At 37.9% G+C, this 21218-nt stretch overlaps 1 protein-coding gene across 1 annotated transcript in view; it reads right to left on the bottom strand.

Annotated features, from left to right (window-relative positions):
• Positions 1-21218, bottom strand: part of LOC100669100 (myosin-IIIa) — a 127887-nt gene that overhangs the window by 87920 nt on the left and 18749 nt on the right. The window contains exons 7-9 of the mRNA XM_064285197.1: positions 17178-17273; positions 12382-12480; positions 12183-12297 (exon numbers count right to left, since the gene is read on the bottom strand). Of these exons, the coding sequence (XP_064141267.1) occupies positions 12183-12297; positions 12382-12480; positions 17178-17273 (310 nt within the window). The remainder of the gene's footprint in view (positions 1-12182; positions 12298-12381; positions 12481-17177; positions 17274-21218) is intronic.

Here is a 21218-nt window from a genome sequence, read left to right as displayed (position 1 = left end):
CTATAGATCTCTAGCATCCTGATGGATGAAGATTACCCTAGATTTAGCTAAACCTCTCTTGTAAGGTTGGGTCCCAATTTCAAATCAAAAGAGAAGCTATTTATCTGCCCTTCTTCTTCACTCTCACTTAGTTGACTGAGATGGCACTTCACTCCCTAGGGAAAGATCTTGAGAATATCCTCCCACAGGCCTGCAGCAGGAATACTCAAGGTGGAACTGAAAGCTTTAGAAGAGAAGGCACATACGGTTTAATTACCACATAAGGTTTTACTCTAAGAATGTAGAGTAAATATTAAGAAATCTATCAACGCAATATAAGACGAACGAACTGCTGCAGGTAAAAAACGTGATACTATGGTGCCTTTAAAAGGGATGACTTAGTACTAAACTTGGTGATTTGAAGGAGTTTTCATAAGGTATTGCTGAGTAAAAAAAAAGATATAAAAAGGTGTGTGGAGTATAATCCCATTTTAATGGAGAGTACCTGTCATCAGAACTGACAAAATCAGAAGTTTCTTACTTGGAGAAATTCTATTTAATTAGCAGCAAACTTTTCTCTATGTCAAGAACACTTAAATCTCTAGAAAGGTAAGTTTCTGGCAAGCAAATTGATCATCCATTCTAATTGTTGTTGACAACCTTCCATTTCACAAGGGAGTCGAAAGGGCCTTCAAAATCGACTGACTACAAAACAATTAGATTCAATAACTTCACTCACATGATGTGAATGATTTTTGTAAAAGCTGTGCTTCTCTCAGCATCTCTACATTTTATATCTTGCTGATCAGATTTTCTAAACTTATGAAGAAGAATTGTTCGTTTTTTTGTTTTTAACTTAAGCTCTTAGTAGAGATCTAAAAGCCCAAGGAACCTCAGTTAACATTTTAAGTAGACACATGAGCTGTTTAAAGCTGCAAAGTGTTATTCATGAAAAGGAAATAAGTTCAACAAATTGTACACTATTTTCCAGAAAAGGTTTACCTAAAAGCCTGATTCACATTCAGAGTGAAGTCTTCCTTTATCACAGGATCTGAATCACAGACCCAGCAAAGCAGTAAACTTTACTATGAGCAAAGACTGCAACCATCTGTAAAAAGAGACTAACCAAGTTGAAAGGAGTCCCTATGAAGCAACAGTTATAAAAATTTAAAAAAAAAAAAAGAGAAAGGTAGAGCCAACATGACACCCTAGACAGAGGCATCATGCTGCCCCTCTGCAGCAAAGACCTGAAAAACTAAGTAAATCAGATACAAATGTCAATCCTGGAGCCCTAAGCATCAAATGAAGTAGTCAAAACACCAAACGGAAGAAGAACCTGATGGAAAACAGAAAACTCTCCCACACTACTAGATCAACACCAGGAGGTGCACAGCAACTGCCCAGTCTACCCTCAGCCACCTTTCTGAACCAGTGAAGAGAAAAGAGTGCTCTCTCTGCCTGCTGCTGCCCTGCCCACTCAGATAAGGTGGTGAGAGCTATCATGCCAACAGATGAGCAAGCAGCAAAGACTGGTCTACCTACCCTGACATATCTGAACAAAACAAAAAGTCAGGATGAAACAAATGAACATAGAATAAATAAAGAAAATAATACCATAATGTCTCAGAGACAGCAGACAATAACAAAACATATAAATAAGCAAGATAAGATGGCTCCAGCAAGTGACCAAAACAAAGAATTAGACAACCTTCCAGTAGCAGAAAAGGCAGTGGAAATACCTGATATGGAATTCAAAAGACTAATATTTAGGGCTCTCCAAGAGATTAGAAAAGAGATCAAGGAGAGCACAGACAAAACAAAGGAAAAAATAGACAAAATCACGGAAGACATATCCAAAATCAAGGAAAACACAGACAAAGCAATAGAAGAATTCAGGAAAATAATACAAGAACAAAATATCAAAATAATTAGAAATCATACAAAAACAGCACTTAGAAATCCAGAGGTTAAACAACAAAATTCCAGGAATGGACAACTAAATAGAATGTCTTAGGACCAAATTTCAAGCACTGGAAGACAGAATCAGCAAGATTTAAGACAAATCCATGGATACCACTTTGAGGAAAAATCAGAGAAAAGAATGAAGGAAACCTAAGAATTACGTGGGACACAATCGAGCAAAAATTTGCACATGGTTGGAGTTCCAGAACAGGGGAGGAAAATGGAAAACACAGACAAAAGTGTTGAAGATGTGCTGGAATAAAACTTCCCAAATATTATGAAAGATGAAAAGCTGACCATCCAAAAAAATGAACGAACCCTACACAGGAGAGACCCCAAAAGAAAGTCACCAAGGCATATCATAATCATACTCACCAAAACCAAAGACAAAGAAAGAATCCTAAGAGCAGCTCAAGACAAATGAAAAGTCACATACAAAGGAGAAACAATAAGTCTAAACTCTGAGTACTCTACAGAAACTATGTAGGCAAGAAGAAAATGGGATGACATATGTAAAACATTGAAAGAAAAAAACTGCCAACCAAGAATAACATATTCTGCAGAACTCTCTCTCGAATACGATGGAGAAATCAGGTTATCTTCAGATAAACAGAAATTAAAGGAATTCATAAAAACCAAACCAAATTTATAAGAAATATTAAAGGGCGTCCTTTGGTTAGAGAACCAACAACATCAGACAACAACCTAAGTACAGGACATGGAACAGCATCGGCCAGATAACAACATAGGTGAAGAAATCTCAACAATAACACAAAGCTAAAAGACTTAAAACAGGGAAACAGAGGTGTCTATCTGTAAATGACAAAAATGTCAAAACAATAAAAGGAGGAATAAACGGCAAAGGTATAGAACTTTCAAATGGAGAGGAAGCCAAGGCAGTATCAAGTAATATAAGACTGGTTCAAACTTTGGAAGATAAGGGTAAACTTCAAGGTAACCACAAAGAAAATTAACAAACCTACTCATCAAAATTAAAAAGAAGAAAAAAACAAAGACTAACACAAAACCTACAACAAAAGAAAATTCACAAACAAAAGGAGCTCAGCACAGGAAAGTAACAGGAACAAAGGAAATGTCAGCATCACAAAAAAGCACAACAATACTATAGAAATAAACTCATACCTATCAATAATCACAGTTAATGTCAATGGCTTAAATGTACCTAAAAAGAGAATAGCATAACGGATAAAAAAGCATGACCCATCGATAAAAAATAAGCTGTCAAAAAGAGACATGCCTTAGACACAAAGACATAAATATATTAAAAATCAAAGGATGAAAAAAGATGTATCAAGCAAACAGTAGCCAAAAAAGAACAGGAGTGCCCATACTAATTTTAAATAAAATAGACTTTCAGGCAAAATCAACCATCAAAGAAAGGAAATAATAAATACTAGAGCAGAAATAAATGAAACACAGAAGAGAAAAAGAATACAAAGAATCAAGAAGACCCAAACTTGGTTGTTTTAGAAGATCAACAAAATTGACAAACCACTGGTGAAAGTAACAAAAGAAAAACAGGACAGGAAGCAAATAGTGCAAATAAGAAATGAGATGATGGGCATAACAACAGACCCAAGTAAAATAAAAGGTATCATAGAGGAATACTATGAAAAGCTGTACTCCAACAAATTTGAAAACCTACAGGAAATGCACAAATTTTTAGAAACACACTGCCTACCTGAACTAATGCAAACTGAGATAGAAAATCTGAACAGAATCATCACAAGAGAAGAGATTAAAGAGGTAATAAAAAAAGTCCCAACAACAAAAAAAGCCCTGGCCCAGTGGCTTCACTGGAGACTTCTAGCAAACATTCAGAGAAGAGCTCACCCCAGTACTACTCAAACTATTTCAGAACATAGAAAAGGAAGGAATAGTCCCAAATCCATTCTCTGAAGACAGCATGACCCTGATACCAAAGCCAGCCAAAGGCACTACAGAATAAGAAAATTACAAACCAATATCTCTCATGAATATAGATGCAAAAATTCTCAACAGATTCTAGTCAATAATTTAGTATCACATAAAAAAAAATACACTATGACCAAGTGAGATTCATACCATGTATGTAAGAATAGCTCAACTTTAGAAAATTAATATAAACCACCACATAAATAGAACAAAAGAAAAGAATCACAAACATTTCAACTGATGCAGAAAAGGCATTTCATAAAGTCCAACATCTACTCCTGATAAAAACTCTCAATAAAATAGGAATAGAAGGGAACTTCGTCAACATAATAAAGGCATCTACACAAAACAAACAGGCAGCATCATTTTCAATGGAGAGAGGCTGAAACCATTCCCCCTATGATCAGGAACAAGACAAGGATGCCCTTTATCACCAAGCCTATTTAACACTGTGCTGGAAGTCCTAGCAAGAACAATAAGTCAAAAAAAAAAAAAAAGAAAAGAAATAAAAAGCATCCAAATTGGAAAAGAAGAGGTAAAACTATCCCTATTTTCAGATACTAAGATCCTATACAAAAAGAACTCAAAAAAATTCCACGAGAAAACTACTGGAACTAATAGAAAGATTCAGCATAGTAGCAGGTTATAAAATAAACATACAAAAATCAGTTGGATTCCTATAAATCAACAAAAAGAACTTTAAAAAGGAAATCAGGAAAACAATACCATTTATAATAGCTCCTAAAAAGATAAAAGATAAAATAAATCTAACCAGGCTCGTAAAAGACATACACAAAGAAAACTACAAAACACTAGTGCAAGAAACCAAAAGAGATCTACATGAATAGAAAAACATACCATGCTCATGGATAGGAAGGCTCAACATTGTGAAAATGTCAATTCTATCCAAAGAAATGGACAGATATAATGCAATCCTGATCCAAATACCAACAGTATTCTTCAACAAGATGTAAAATTAAATCACCTATTTTATATGGAAAGTAAAGAGGCCCTGGATAATCAAGGCATTATTGAAGGGAGGGAGAAAAAAAAGTAGGAGGCCTCACACTATCTGATCTCAGCACCGACTATACAGCCACGGTTGTCAAAACAGCCTGGTACTGGTATAATAACAGACACATATACCAATGGAACAGAATGGAGAACCGAGATATAAATCCAACTACCTATGGTCAGCTAATCTTTGTCAAAGAACCAAAGTCCATTAAATGGGGAAAAGGTGGTCTTTTTAGCAAGTGGTGCCCAAAACTGGATGTTCATCTGTAAAAAAATGAAACAGGATCCATACCTCACACCATACACAAACACTAACTCACAATGGATCAAAGACCTAAAAATAAAACTTAAAGCAATAAAGACAATGGAAGAAAAAATAGGGACAATGCTAGGTGCCCTAATATATGGCGTAAATAGAATACCAAACATAACTAAAAATGCACACACAGCACAAGGTGAACTAGATAAACGTGACCTCCTAAAAATGAAACACTTATGTTCATCTAAAGACTTCGCCAAAAGAGTAAAAAGAGAACCTACAGACTGGCAAAATTTTTTGACTATGACATATTCAACAAGGGTCTAGTCTGTAAAATTTACAGAATACTTCAACACCTCAACAACAAAAATCCAGTTAAAAAACAGGCAAAGGATATGAACAGACACTTCACCAAAGAAGACATTTAGGCAGCTAACAGACACATGAGGAAATGCTCCCAGTCACTAGCCATTAGAGAAACGCAAAGCAAAACTACAATAAAATACCATTTCACTCCAACATTACTGGCACTAAAAAACAAACAAACAAACAAAAAAAACCCCCAGAAAATACCAAATATTGGATAGATTGTGGGGAGACTGGAACTTACTTATACAACACTGGTGGAAATGTAAAATGGTACAACCACTAAGGAAAACAATATGGCACCTCCTTTAAAAGCTAGTAATAGAAATAACATACTATTCAGCAATCCCATTCCGAGGAATAAATCCAAGAAAAATAAGAGCCATCTCATGAATAGACACATGCACACCCATGTTCACTGCGGAATTATTCAAAATAGAAAAAAAAGGAAACAACCTAAATGCCCATCAACAGATTAAAATAGATAAATTATGGTACACACACACAATAGACTATTATGCAATGACAAAGGACAATGATGAAGCTGTGAAATTATCTCACAGAATGGATGAATCTGGAAGGCATTATGCTAAATGAAATAATTCAATCACAAAAGGATAAATATTGTATGAGACTACTATTATAAAAACTCAAGAAAAGGTTTATGCACAGAAAAGAACAACCTTTGATCATTAGGAGTAGGGAGAGGGATGGAGAGGGGAAATCACTAACTAGGCAGTAGACAAGTGTTAACTTTGGTGAAGGGAAAAACAACACACAATACAGGGAAAGTCAGGACAACTTGACCAACGCAAAGTCATAGAAGCTTCCTGTTGTTGTTGTTAGGTGCTGTGGAGCCTGTTGCAACTCAAAATGACCCTGTGTTCAACAGAACGAAACATTGCCCAGTCCTGAGCCTTCCTCACAATTGTTGTTATGCTTGAGCCCACTGTGACAGCCACTGTGTCAATCCATCTCATTGAGGGTCTTCTTCTTTTTTGCTGACACTCCACTTTACCTAGCATGATGTCCTTCTCTAGGGACGGGTCACTCCTGATAACATGTCCAAAGTATGTGAGGTGTAGTCTCACCATCCTTGCTCCTAAGAAGCATTCTGGCTCTATTTCTTCCAAGGCAGATTTGTTCATTGTTTTGGCAGTGCATGGAATATTCAGTATTCTTTGCCAATGCCATAATTCAAAGTCATCAATTCTTCTTCGGTCTTCCTCATTCATTGTCCAGCTTTCGCATGCATATGAAGCAACTGAAAATACCATGGCTTGGGTTTTTTTTTTTGGGTTAAGCACAGCTTAGTCTTCAAGGTGACGTCTTTGCTTTTAACCACTTTAAAAAGGTCTTTTGCAGCAGATTTGCCCAATGTAATGTATCTTTTGATTTCTTGACTACTGCTTCCATGGGTATTGATTGTGAGTCCAAGCAAAATGAAATTCTTTACAACTCCAACCTTTTCTCCGTTTATCATAATGTTGCTTATTGGTCCAGTTGTAAGGGTTTTTGTTTTCTTTATGTTGAGATGTAATGCTGTGTTCTTCTTCATATAGTCCAGCTTCTCAGATTATCTGCTCAGCATACACATAGAATAAGTGTGGTGAAAGGATACACCCCTGACACATACTTCTCCTGACAGAAGCTTCCTAGACAAATCCAAACACCTTGAGGTACCGAGTTGTTGGGGCTGTGGGCTGAGGGCCATGGTCTCCGGGCACCAAGGTTAATTGGCATAACATAGTTCATGAAATGTCCTTTATCCTTCTTTGGTGAGTAGTGGCTGGGGTCTCAAAAGCTTGCGAGCAGCCACTGAAGATACATCTGTTGGTCCAATCCCCACTGGAGCAAAGTATAGGATCATATTTACAAATAGGCATAGTTTTATCTATTCCTTACCAATTTGGACGTCCTTTATTTATCTATTTTTTGCCTTATTATTCTAGCTGGACTTCCAGCACAATTTGAATAAGAGTGAAATAAAGGGCATCCTTGTCTGGTTCCCATTCTTTTTTTTATTGTGCTTTAAGTGAAAGTTTACAGATCAAGTCAGTCTCTCGTACAAAAATTTTATACACCTTGCTATATCTTGCTTGCTTGCTATATACTCCTAATTGCTCTCTCCCTAATGAGACAGCCCGCTCCCTCCCTCCACTCTCTCTTTTCGTGTCCATTCCGCCACCTTCTAAACTCCTCTGCCCTCTCATCCTCCCTCCAGATAGGAGATGCCAATATAGTCTCAAGTGTCTGGTTGATACAAGAAGCTCATTCTTCACCAGCATCTTTGGTTCGCATTCTTAAGGGAATGCTTTCAGTCTCTGCTGAGAATAATTTTGGCTGTTGATTTTGTGTAAATGCCTTTTATTACTATCAAGGAATTTCCCTTCTATTTCTATTTTACTGAGTTTTTATCAGGAAAGGCTTTTGGATTTGGTCATTTGCCTTTCTGCTTTGATTGCGATGATCATGTGATTCTTTTCTCTTGTTTTATTTATGTGGTGCATTACTTTGATTGATTTTTTAATGTTGAGCCATTCTTGCATACCTGGTATGAATCCCACTTGGTCATGATGTATTAATATTTTGATATGCTGTTGAATTCTATTGGCTAGGATTTTGTTGAGAATTTCTGCATCTATATTCATGAGGGATATTTGTCCATAATGTTTTTTTTTGTGGTGTCTTTGCCTGGCTTTGGTATCAGTGTTATGCTGGCTTCATAGAATGAATTGGAGAGTATTTCCTCCTTTTCTATGCGCTGAAAGAGTTTGAGTACTATTGGTGTGAGTGCTTCTCTGAATGTTTGATAGAATTCTCCAGTGAAGCCAATGGGGCCAGGTCTTTTTTGTTGTTGTTATCAAGAGTTTTTTAAATTACCTCTTCAATCTCTCCTTTTGTTATGGGTCTGTTTAGTTTTTCTACCTCAGTTTGTGTTAGTTTAGGTAGGTGGTGTGTTTCTAGAAATTTGTTCATTTCCTCTAGGTTTTCAAATTTGTTGGAGGACAATTTTTCATAGTATTCTGTTATGACCCTTTTTATATCAGTTGATTCTATCATGATATCAACCATCTCATTTCTTATTCAGGTTATTTGCTTCCTCTCTTGTTTTTCTATTGTCAGTTTGGCCAACAGTTTTTCCATTTTGTTTACCCTTTCAAAAAACCAAGCTTTGGTCTTGTGGATTCTTTCTATTGTTTTTCTGTTCTCTTTCATTTATTTCTGCTCTAATCTTTATATCCTTTCTTCTGGTCAAAAAGAACATTTCAAGTTATCACCAAAAAGAACATTTCAAGATCTATTCTAAAAATACAATGCTGTCAGTAATAGGACAGTATCCATATGCCTACAAGGAAGACCAGTTAATATGACTATTATGCAAATTTATGCACCAATCACTAAGGCCAAAGATGAAGAAATTGAAGATTTTTTTTACCAACTTCTGCAGTCTGAAACTGATCAAACATGCAGTCAGGATACACTGATAATTCCTGGTGATTGGAATGTGAAAGTAGGAAACAAAGAAGAAGCATCGGTAGTTAGAAAATATGTCCTTGGTCATAGATATGATGCTGGAGATTGCATGATAGAATTTTGCAAGATTGAGTTCTTTGTTGCAAATATCCTTTTTCAAAAACATGAATGGGAACTATACACACAGACCTCACCAGATGGAATACACAGGAATCAAACCAACTATATCAGTGGAAGGAGATGATGGCAAAGCTCAATATCATCAGTAAGAACAAGGGCAGAGGCCAGCTGTGGAACAGACCGTCCAATTGCTCACCTAACAATAACAACAAACTCAAAGCTATCCATTATCATAAAAAAAATACTTAATGCAAATGGCTTAAATGTGCCCATAAAGAATCAGAGAGTGGCAGAATGGATAAAAAACTCAACTTATCAATATGCTGTCTACAAGAGACACACCTTAGATGCAAAGATGCAAATATATTAAAAATCAAACGATGGAAAAATATATCCAGCAAACAGTACCAAAAAAAGCAGGAGGGGCAATATTAATTTCGGTAAAATAGGCTTTATGGCCCCTTGACACCCTTGTAACTCAGAACAGAAGTCACTCCCAAAGCTCACCCTTCAGCCAAAGATTACACAGGTCTATAAAACAAACAATAACACACATGAGGAACGTGCTTCTTAGTCTATCATGTAAATGAGACCATATGGACAACACCTGCCCAAAAGCAAGGATGAGAAGAAAAGGAGGGACAAGAAAATGGGATGAATGGAAACAGGGAACCCAGAGTGGAAAAGGGGAGAGTGTTAACATATTGCCACAATGTCACAAAACAATTTGTGTATAAACTGTTGAACAAGAAACTAATTTGCTCTGTAAGCTTTCACCTAAGGCACAATACAAACAAAAAGAAATCTATCCACATAATGAAAGACATAAACTGTTGCAGAAAAAACAGTGTGATATTATGGTACCTTTAAGAGGGCTGACTTAGTGTTAAACTAGGTAATTTGCAGGAGTTTTCATAAGGTATTGGTGAGTGAAAAAAAAAAAGATGAAAAATGTGTGTAATATGATCCCATTTTAATAAAACAATGACCAATGCATACAGATATATGTAATACTTGCTTGTGTGTGTGCGTGTGTGTGTGTCTACAAGCAGGGATATAGATACTTAATTTTGGATTATATACTGAGTTGTTAATATCCATTAGTTGAAGAAAGGGAAAAAGGAGCAAATACAGATGGAAGAGGGGTAAGATATGTAAGAGAGAGCTGAAAAAAAAGAAGTTTTAAAAAAAAGACTGCACTAGAAATTTACAAGCTGACCCTAAAACCCATATGGAAATTCAAGGGACCCGCAGTAGTGAAAACAATCTTGAAAAAGAAAAATAAAGTTGGGAGACTCACACTTCCAAATTTCAAACTTATTATAAAGTCACAGATATCAAGACAGTGTGGTACTGTCATGAGGGTAGACATAGATCAATGGAACACGTAGATCAATGGGATAGAACTGAAAAGTTCAGAAATAAACTCACTCACCTGTGCTCAATTAGTTTTTGACAAGAGTACCAAGACCATTAAATGAGAAAAGAATAACCTTTTCAACAAATGGTGCTGGGATGACTGAATATCTACATGTAAAAGAATGAAGTTGGAGCCCTATCTCATACCACATATAAAAACTAACTCAAAATGGCTCAATAACCTAAATATAATAGCTTAAGCTATAAAATTCTCAGGATAAAATTTTTTCAGGAGTAAATTTTCTTGACATTGGATTCGATAAAGGGTTCTTAGACATGACACCAAGAACATAAGCAACCAAAGAAAAAAGTAAATTGGACTTCCTAAAAATTAAAAACGTTTGTGCTTCAAAGAATACCATCAAGAAAGTGAAAACATAACACAAAGAATGGGAGAAAATATCTGCAAATCATGTATCTGGTAAGGGGCTTGTATTTAGAATATTTAAAGAAATCTTACAATTTAATAATAAAAAGACAAGTAACTCAATCAAAAAATACACAAAGAATTTGAATAGGCATTTCTTCAAACCAGGTATACAAACGGTCAATAAGCACATACAAAGATGTTCAGCATTGACAGTCTTCAGAGAAATGCAAATAAAATCGACAACGAGGTACCACTTCACACCTACTAGTGTGGCTAGTATCAAAAAGTCATATAACAAATGTCGATAAGCATGTGAAGAAACTGAAACCCTCATACACTGCTGATGGGAATGTAAAATGGTCCAGCCACTTTGGAAGCAGCAGTTCCTTACCTTACGACCCAGCAAGTCCATTGCTAGGTGTATAAAAAAAAAAAAAAAAATACTCGAGAGTAATGAAAACACATGTCCCCAGGGAACCTTGTAACAAATGCCTACGGCAGCATTATTCACACAAGCAAAAAGGTGGAAACAACCTAAATTTCCATCAATGGACAATTGGATAAATAAATGTGGTATATCCACACAATGGGATATAATTTAGCCATAAAAAGAATGAAGTACTGATAAAAGTTACTACATAAAAAAAAAAAAAAAATTTTTTTTTTTAGATGAACCTTAAGAATATTACACTAACTGAAACATGCCAGTCTCAAAGAACCACATTTTATATAATTTTATTTGTACGAAATGTCTAGAATAGATACATCTTTGGAGAGAGAACAGATTATTGATTAACTAGGCTGGGGTTTCCTTTTAGAGTGATGAAAATATTCTAAAATTGATTGTGGTGATGGCTGCATAGCTATGCGAATATACTGAAAGCCATGGAACTTTAAATGGGTGGCTTGTATGTTATGTGAATTATATCTTAATGAAGCTGTTACTAAAAAAGACCACACTAAAAAAGAACATGTTATATGATCATACTTATGCATTTATATAAAATTGTATATATGTGGGGGATGTAAGTATAAGTAAAAGATTAAGAAAAAAACCAAATCCTATTACACCTAAAAGCCACTGATTCCTCATCTATAAAGTAAATATTATAGTTCTAACTATTTCACAAAGTTGTTTCAATATTAAATGGGACAAGTCCTGTGCAGCTTTTAGCACAATGCCCAGCATATATTAATCACTCAATAAATGCCAACTCTTAAGATGTGTGATGACAAAACGATACTTCATAAAAGGAGCAAAGTATGTTTCATAGTTACCTCCATTGTAAAGCCTATGACTTTGAAACATTGCTCTGTTAATTCATACTGGGATTTATAGAAACTATTATTCATCATGTCCTGTACTGTTCTGAGGTGGTCATTTTGAAGGTACCTGAAAAAGAGTCATGAGAGAAAGCATAAAAATCTAAAATTAAGTGGAAACTATTACTTAGGAAAATACAACTTGCTGGCTTACCTGGGAGGTTTATTATTAGGCAATTTGTAATGGGCTAGTTTCTTCTTTTCAGCTAATCCAGCATAGATGTAGTAAAAAATGTGAAAATTTTTCTCTCCACTGAAAAAAATAAAGACATTTTCAGTAAGGTGGTTAGTAAGAATATTTACTGATTGTTAAAATTACTTGGCAATATAATTATTAAAAACAACAACAAAAACTGAGTGTCAACACGGGCTCCCCTGAATATTCAATTTTGACTTTCTATGGTTGTTATTGTCCTTATTGCCAAAAATCAAAGTCAGTAAATTCAAGGCTCTATGCTAAGCACTTCACATGAATCATTTAACCCATATTTGTATGCGACTACCAGGCATTGTTCTTGACACTGGCGACACTGGCAACAACAGCAGGAGCAAGAGAGTCAAAAATCCTGAACTTCCCGGAGGTTCCACGCCAGTGGGAGCAGACAGAAAAAGAAACAAACAAATAATATGTATAGTATGCCAGATGGTTCTTAAGTGCTACATTATCTCATCTACCTGCTGTAAGCCCTTGAGGTAGGCATGTACCATTTTATGTACAAGGAAACTGAGGCTTAGTAGAGCTACCCATCTTGCCCAAGGTCATAGTGTTGTGGCTGAATTGGATTCAAGCCAGGTCTTCTTGACCTCAAAGTCCAAGTCTTTAACCACAGTTTTACATTGCCTTTCTGCGACTCAGTTTTCTCACTTGTATGAGGAACGCTTCTTATAAGTCTCAAATTCCATGGTCCCATGGTTCTCCATATAAATAACATTTCCCAATCGAACACTCTGGAATAATACAGTAAAGGGAATATGGGTCACAACAAGATGAGTCTCTGACTCTGGAACGTCTTCTACAATATAACTGCTGGAACTTTTAACACCCCTTCCTCTCCCTTCTTCTGCTTACTGCCCAATCTTCTTTTTGCTATGGTGGGTTCTTGAGATGGATTGCAATTTCGCTCGGAGATCAGACATGTTCTCTTCTGAAACAGAGGAGGGTGATCTTCCTGCTTGCAGCTTCACTGTCTTCACTGCCCCTCTTCAGCCCTGCATTGCTTCCATTCTTGATGACGCTCGCGGCTCTTTGGGAGAACTGGGGTTTGTATCTGCCTGTGGCAGTCCCCTTCTCATCCTCCCCACTGGGCCCTCCTCTCATTTCAGGTGATCCTAAATACCCACTTGAATACTCACTCCATTATCATCAAGCTCACCAGGACTGGGGTTGGGGCAGGAGAATGTTTCTCCCACAGAGATAAAATCATCACTTGATGCCCTGTTCTCTTCATTCACTTTTATTTTACTCGTCTTTCAGTTAACACAAGACTCCCATTCCATCACAAAGCTTTGGATGTTACCATCTTGCTGTTGTTGTTAGCTGATGTGGGGTCTGTTCCGGACTCATGGTGGCCCCATGCACGACAGAATGAAATGCTGCCCAGTCCTGTGCCAACCTCATCAGTGGATCGGACCATTGTGATCCATAGGGTTTTCACTGGCTGATTTTCAGCCTTTCTTCCTAGTCTGTCTCAATCCAGAAGCTCCAATGAAACCTGTTCAGTGTCACACCAACACACAAGCCTCCGCTGACAGAGGGGTAGTGGCTGCACGTGAGGTGCATTGGCCAGAATTGAACTAGGTCTCCTGCGTGGAAGGCAAGGACTCTACCGCTGAACCACCAGTGCCCCGGATGTTAGCACAGGGCCTGGTTCAGAAGGTACTAGATCATTGCTATACAACTTTGCCTCCTGCCACCTTCACCAGCTGTGCTCAGGGTCCTCTCCCTTATCAGTTCTCCCAGGGAGACTTCAGGCAGCTTGTCTTCCCTCTTGTCCTTCCCCTTTCTCTCACTCCTTGCCAATCTTTATCAGCAAGATAAGGCAGCCAATGAAACACTTTCAGAAAAGGAATAATGCTATTAAGCAAGGATAGTTTTTGATAGCTAGGATAAAGTTATTCAGCGAGGACAGCGTTTTTTTTTTTTTTTGTCTTTTAAAAAATAAATTTTTTTGTTGTTGTTGAAAATATACACAGAACTTACACCAATTCAACAACTTCTACATGGCCAATTCTTCAAGTTGTGCAACCATTCTCACCTTCATTTTCCAAATTGTTCCTCCTCCATTAGTATAAAGTCAATGCCCCCTAAGCTTCCTATCTAACCTTTTGAGTTGCTGTTGTCAATTTGATCCCATACAGACAGTTCTTAAAATAGCACAGTGCCCAAGGCTGACATTCTTTACCAAATAAGCTAAACTCTTGTTTGGCTTAAAGAAGACTTCAGGGGATATTTTTGGTTTAGGGTTTAAAGATCATCTCAACACAATAGTTTCGGTGGTTCATCCAGCCTTAGTGACTCCAGAAAGTCTGGATTCCAGGAGAATTTGAAATGCTGTTCTTCATTTTCCCCCTTTTAATCAGGATTCTTCTACAGAATCTTTGGTCAAAACATTCAATAATGGTAGCTGGGCACCACCCAATTCTTCTGGTCTCATGGCAAAGGAGGCAGTTGTTCACAGAAGCAATTAGCCGTGTGTTTTGTTTAAGCAAGGGTAGCTTCTGATAGCTAGGATAACGTTATTCAGCAAGGCAGTTTTGAGCAAGGAAACCTCTGAGTGCTTTTCTACATGAAGCACATGGAACAGAAAGAAGCACATTTTATGACATGAATAAACCTACACAGATTACCTAAAAGGTAAGAAAGGATTTAAAACTTTCCTAGGTCTCTTCCTACTGGGCATTCTGCAGCATCATCTCAATTCAGGTGGAAATTTTACTTCTGCTATCTTTAGAAATTATTCTTTCAGTACACAGAAGTTTTCCTCAGACTCAAGGGTAACCCAAACATTCCTAAGAGACGCTCCATAGATTTACTTTTCCAATGATGCAGTAAAAGATGTCTGAAGGTTTAGGGGATCTGCAGCATGTTTTAAAATTTTTAGCACTGGTTCAAGGTTCTGCCAAAAACCATAACAAAATTGATTTTTACAGAAAATTATTAAGGGCTCCATCACACAAATCATGTAAGTTTAAAATAAAACAGCTAAGGTCTGATATTTGTGCCACAACCAACTATTCATTTTAGTCTTTCCTGAAGGTTATCAAATACAAATGCTTAATATGAAAGTATACAACCTGATAAAGTGATTAACACAGATAACTGCTCTTCTTTATATTGCAAAAAATAGGAACACATTTTTGAAACACAAAGTACTAGTGCTATTGATTACGCTGCATTCTGCATTGAGAGTCTTCCCTGAGTTTAGGGGGGTGGGTGGGGTAGGGCATAACGCTACTAGGCCTTGGAAGAGTTTAAATGTCCAGGAAATTCAACTCTTTCAAATGTCTAGATCACAGGTAACAATGGGTTGAGATAAAATAGCAGCAGAGGATAGGTGCAAAAGTTATTATGGACACCAACTCTGTACAACTTGACAACTTTTCCGACCTGGAGAGTCAAAGGAGAATCAGAGGTTTCTTTACAGAGAGGAGGATGGTTCCATTCATAAAAGAAAGGGACTGTGGGAAAAGAAACAGGTTTGGGACATTGTATACTTGGTTGAATATGAGACAGCAGCAGGATACCCACGTAGTTGGAGATGGGAAAACTGAACTTCGTGAAGAACTTGAGCCAGAAGTACATCTTTGGGTGTTAATCACAGAGCTGTACCAGTTGAGGACATGATATCCAAAGAAATTGCCAAGGGAGAGAGTATAGAGAGAAAAGCTCCAAAGAGAAATCTTTGGTAAATGCCCACTTTGGGAATGAGTGGAAGAGCCCAAGTCAGAGAAAAAAAATTCAGAGAGGTAGGAGAGGAATCAGAATCCAGTCCTGGAAGCAAAGAAAGGTGAGGGTATCAAGAAAAGGGATGGTCAATAGGGTGAGACGCTAGAAACACCCTCTAGACAAGGACAGGCCGTATTCACACCTTCCTCACCACCACCAATCACTTCTTGCAGTCACCACTCATACTTCAGTGAGACACTAACATTACATGCGAGCAAGGATAGGATAAAACTACAAGTTTAGTTCTTGTTTTTTCTCATGACAAAACAATAAAACTTCTCTCAGAGGAGCACAGCCAATAATTTAGTTTGCTTTGTTCTAATGAAATCACATTGATTGTGCCACATGTCACTCTTTTTTACTGCTAAATGATGCAATGTACAATTAGAGAGGTGACTCAGAAATGTAGACACACAACATTAGTTGGCTTCTCCTTAATTATCAGTTTACATCTAAGGAGAATTGTAATTGGACGAGACCTGGGGATGCTATAGGAAATATTGACCTTTGGTGGATCAACAATCACAGTTAAACAGGAAAAGAAGACACCTCCGAAGATTGCCCACCTCCTGTCCTGCTGTAACGACATTAAAGCTTCTTCACTTAAGAAGACAGAGAACTGTAACATGTCACACATGCTCATATGACCAGTGCTTCCGAGGTCAGAACACCTAGGGCCAAACGCAGGGTCTCAGAAAGTTAACCAAAAATCAGTTGTCGCTGATTCCAACTCATGACCATCCCATGAGTGTCAGAGTAGAATTGTGCTCCACTGAGTTTTCGATGGCTGATTTTCTGGAAATAGATGGCCAGGTCTTTCTTCCAAGGTACCTCTGGGTGGACTAGAACCTCCAACCTTTTGGTTAGCAGCCAAGAGCGTTAACACTTTGCACCACCCAAGGACTCCCTCAACAAGTTAACACATGGCATATCTCTGACCCTAGCCCTATCCCCAATTGTGGATCATCTAATACTTCTTCAGATATTTCTAATACTCCACTCACCCAATTGTAGAAAGGCCCTCAGGGCTCTCACAGATGTTCATCTGCCCTGGACCCTGGGGATCACCTGTGCAGCCAAGGTCTCCAACACCCTCACACCTGTGGCAAAGCCATCACAAAGGTGTGACTTAATCCACCTGTTAAACTTTTCAATAATAAACAATAATGCCTGGAAACCAGCTTTGTATTCTTATGGCCCCACTCTCCTTAGTTCCCCTCTCTTGCCACCTACTACTCCCTCTTAGCAGATGAACCAATTTCCTAATTGCCTGAGACACTAGAAACCAGCGGGGTGGTCAGCAAGCTTGGTATCAAGGTCTAGATGGCTCTGCAGTAGACCGTAAGCTGCTTGACCATAGGATCGTTTCTTACTCAGTTTTATAACTCCAGGACCTAGTACAGTTCCGGGCACAGGCTAGGAACTCAATAAACATTTGTCAGTTGAATAGATGGTTGGATGCATGAATATGTGGATAAATGTTGGGCTCTGGGGTCAGACAGAGAGATATGGGCAACTTCCTTGAATTCCCTTAGTCTTGGTTTCTTCATGTGTAAAATAGACAATAATACCCTTCTCAGTGGATCGCTATCAGAATTAAAAGAGACAATAGATGTAAAATGCTGAGCACAGTGCCTGACATACAGTAACTGCCTAATAAATAATATTTTCTCTTCTTTTACAATAGATAGCACCATGTCTGTCACTTTTTTCATATCTTGCTATGAAGTCTAATAAAGCGCTGGGCATGTGAGAGAAACTCAATAAATGCTTCCTGAACTAAACTGCAGTGGAAATAGCTATCCTTTATACTTATGAGAATTATCTAGCAATGACTTCAACATGCTCATTTTATTCTTGAAATTTAGTAACCTCTCTTTAAAATTTCTTCTTTAAAATCATCTGCATTTAGAAAGCGATTTGATTTAGCCACAAGTTATATGATAGTACCACCATGAATGAGAAAGGTAATATAGAAATAAATGTGTTCAGAGATTAGGTGGGATGACATGGGCAGGACCAGGAGAAAAGAGCTTATTCCTTTAAAAGAAAGAGTAACTGCATTAAAAAAAATGGTCTGCCCTGGTTCTTCTCTGCCCCCTCAGATTTCCCTGTGCCTTGCTCTGTGACCCCACTGGCTAACCCCTACAGACTGCAGTACTTGGGCTCCCTTGCTCTCTGGCTTCCGATTGGGTTCAGCCAATAGGAAGTACAGGTAGGAGATTGGAAGAAGGCAGAGGAAAGAGGCTGGGGTACTTACCCCTTTTTTCTCCTACACAGTGTTGCATTTCTTTAAGGCAACAGCTGTAGGCCTGCTTCCAAGTCCTGTAGTGCTGTTTCCTCCCTTTGTCCTCCAGGCCTACGAATAGTAATGGTTTCTCACTGTAGTTAGTCTGGCTGGGTGTTACCACCCACTCCTGCTTCTTCAATGTGCACTCTACCTCTGTAAATGGTCCTTTCAGGTAAATCCTTTTGAACTTGCTCTTTCTAGCCAGGACCCTGACTGATACAGCACACTTAAATTTATACTTAAAAAAAAAAGGAACCTACTAATAATTCTTCTACCACACTTTTAATATTTTTATTTTCAAGGACTACAAAATTAAAAAATTTAAACTTAATTTGAAAACATAAAAATTATGTTTCTTAGAATGTTAAAATTCAGTTGAAATAAAGCAAAAGAAAATAAAAAATAAGTGTAAAGAATGGAAAAATCATTTCATTGTAAGACATCTGTCCCCAAGTTGGAACCCTGGTAGTGCAGTGGTTAAAAGCTATGGATGCTAACCAAAAGTTCGGCAGTTCAAATCCACCAGCTATTCCTTGGAAACCCTATGGGGCAATTCTACTGTGTCTTACAGGGTCTTTATGAGTCAGAACTGACTCGACGGCAATGGGGTTGATCATCAAGTTATAACTGAGTTGTATTTCAACCTGATCATAAATTTGGAACTTGGAATGCTTTTTCCCAATAACTCTGTAAAATTAGAATAGTTCCTTAGACCAGCTAGAAAACACTTACTTAATTTGTAGTATGCCTTAAATATAACCATAATTGCCCCATTTTAATAAACATTAGTAAGATCATTTCTATAGTTACAAATCCAGGACCTCACTGTATAACTCCAGAGGGTACAGTCCACATGGTGCCCTCTGGAACATGACTCCACAGAACTCAATGTGAAAGGAGGCCCCCAGCATTGTGCAACATGGTGGTCCCATCTAAATCTTGATGATTTAGCCTCTCAGTAGTTCTCTCCCAAATGCTGAAGGACAGGCTTACACACTTATGAGAGTAGGACAAGTAGTTCTGAGAACCAGTTAACTCCCAACATCGGCATAAGACCCTGAGGTCCCTGTTGGTGTGCATGGCAACAGTACTGTCCACCAATGGTGGACACTGGACATATATAAGAAACAGGAGCTGCCATTTCCTGAACATCTTCAATGTCCCAGATATTTTTTAGCCATTATTTTTTAATCCTCACAACTATCAACACTAGTAGAGTCCCTAGGTGGGACAAATAGGTAATGCACTCAACTGCTAACCAAAAGGCTCAAAGTAGAAGTCTACCCAGAGGTGCCTCAGAAGAAAGGCCTGGCAATCTACTTCTGAAAAATCAGCCACTGAAAACCCTGTGGAGTCCAGTTCTCTTCTGACACACATGGGGTCACCATGAGTCAGAGTTGACTTGATGGCAACTTTTTTTTTTTTTTAACCAACACAACCACTGCTACCGATGGTTTAAACTTAGGGAGTTTTTACTATGTGCTTTTAAGGTATTATCTTAATTGGTATGAGGTAGGTACAATCACTATTTTCATTTTAAAGATGAGAAACTGAGGTGCAGAGAAGTTAAGTAAACTTGTTTCAAATCACACACCTAGTAAGTTGCAAAGCCAAGATCCTGTAAGGGTCTATAAGGTTTAAATGTCTTATCCAAGGTGGATGTCTTAGGGCAAGTTCTCCAGAGAAGCAAAACCAGTGAAGTATGTGTGCCTCCACATACATGGAGAGAGAGAGAGACAGTTTTATCTCAAGGAAACGGCTCACGTTGTTTGTAGAGGCAGCAAGACCCAAGTCCACGGGTCAGGTGTCAGGCTGGAGGCTTCTCCTGACTCATGTAGCTGAAGGGGCTGATGAATCCAAGTGTGTCAGGTCAGATGGCAGGATGCTGGCTCACAGGCTGTGGAGGCTGATGAATCCCAAGATCAGCAGGCAAAAACCAGGCAACTGGCTCAAGTCCCAAGAACTGGAGGTTAGATGATGATGAGCTGGATACAGGGTCCACAGCAAACAAGTAAGCTTTGCCAGAACATCCATATATATACATTGGATGCAGGCCACATCCCCATGGAAATTCCCCTTACAACTGTTTGGCTGATCATATCAGCTCACATCATGGAGGACGACTGTATCATTATATAACTGCCAAATTACATCATTACGTAACTGCCAAACTACATCGTTACATAACTGACAAACCACTGAGAATCACGACCCAGTCAAGCTGACATACAACTTAAACCATCAGAGTGGTCTAATATGTCATGGAACCAAGATTCAAAACCATATTTGTCTAATAATCATTTCTTACATATACAGAATTTAGGAACAAGGCGTAATTTTCACATTTAGGGCTGAACTCAGGAATTGTATTCCAGGTAACTTATATTCATAGTTTTCTCATGAATTGAATGATAGCAAATTTACGGCTGCTAACCAAAAGGCTGGCAGTTCGAATCTACCAGCCACACCTCGGAAACTCTATGGGGCAGTTCTACTCTGTCCTACAGGATCACTATGAGTTGGAATCGACTAGATGGCAGTGAGTTTGGTTTTTTGTTTTTATTTTAAATGATCATGTAGCAATAGATAACAAGAGCTTATGGTTCCATGCGTTTAATATATTACATGTTACTGCAACAATGTAGAGTTATGTTTAGCATATAAACAATATAAGAAAAATGAAAGATTCTAACTTGCCACACTTAAAAAAAAATATAACTACCAGGGTACAAATCCATGTTGGGACTACGGTTTC

The sequence above is a fragment of the Loxodonta africana genome, chromosome 4 (assembly GCF_030014295.1).
Source record: "Loxodonta africana isolate mLoxAfr1 chromosome 4, mLoxAfr1.hap2, whole genome shotgun sequence".
NCBI lineage: Eukaryota > Metazoa > Chordata > Mammalia > Proboscidea > Elephantidae > Loxodonta > Loxodonta africana.
The sequence above is the reverse complement of the archived record's forward strand: the minus strand, read 5'-3'. Positions and strand labels throughout refer to the sequence as shown.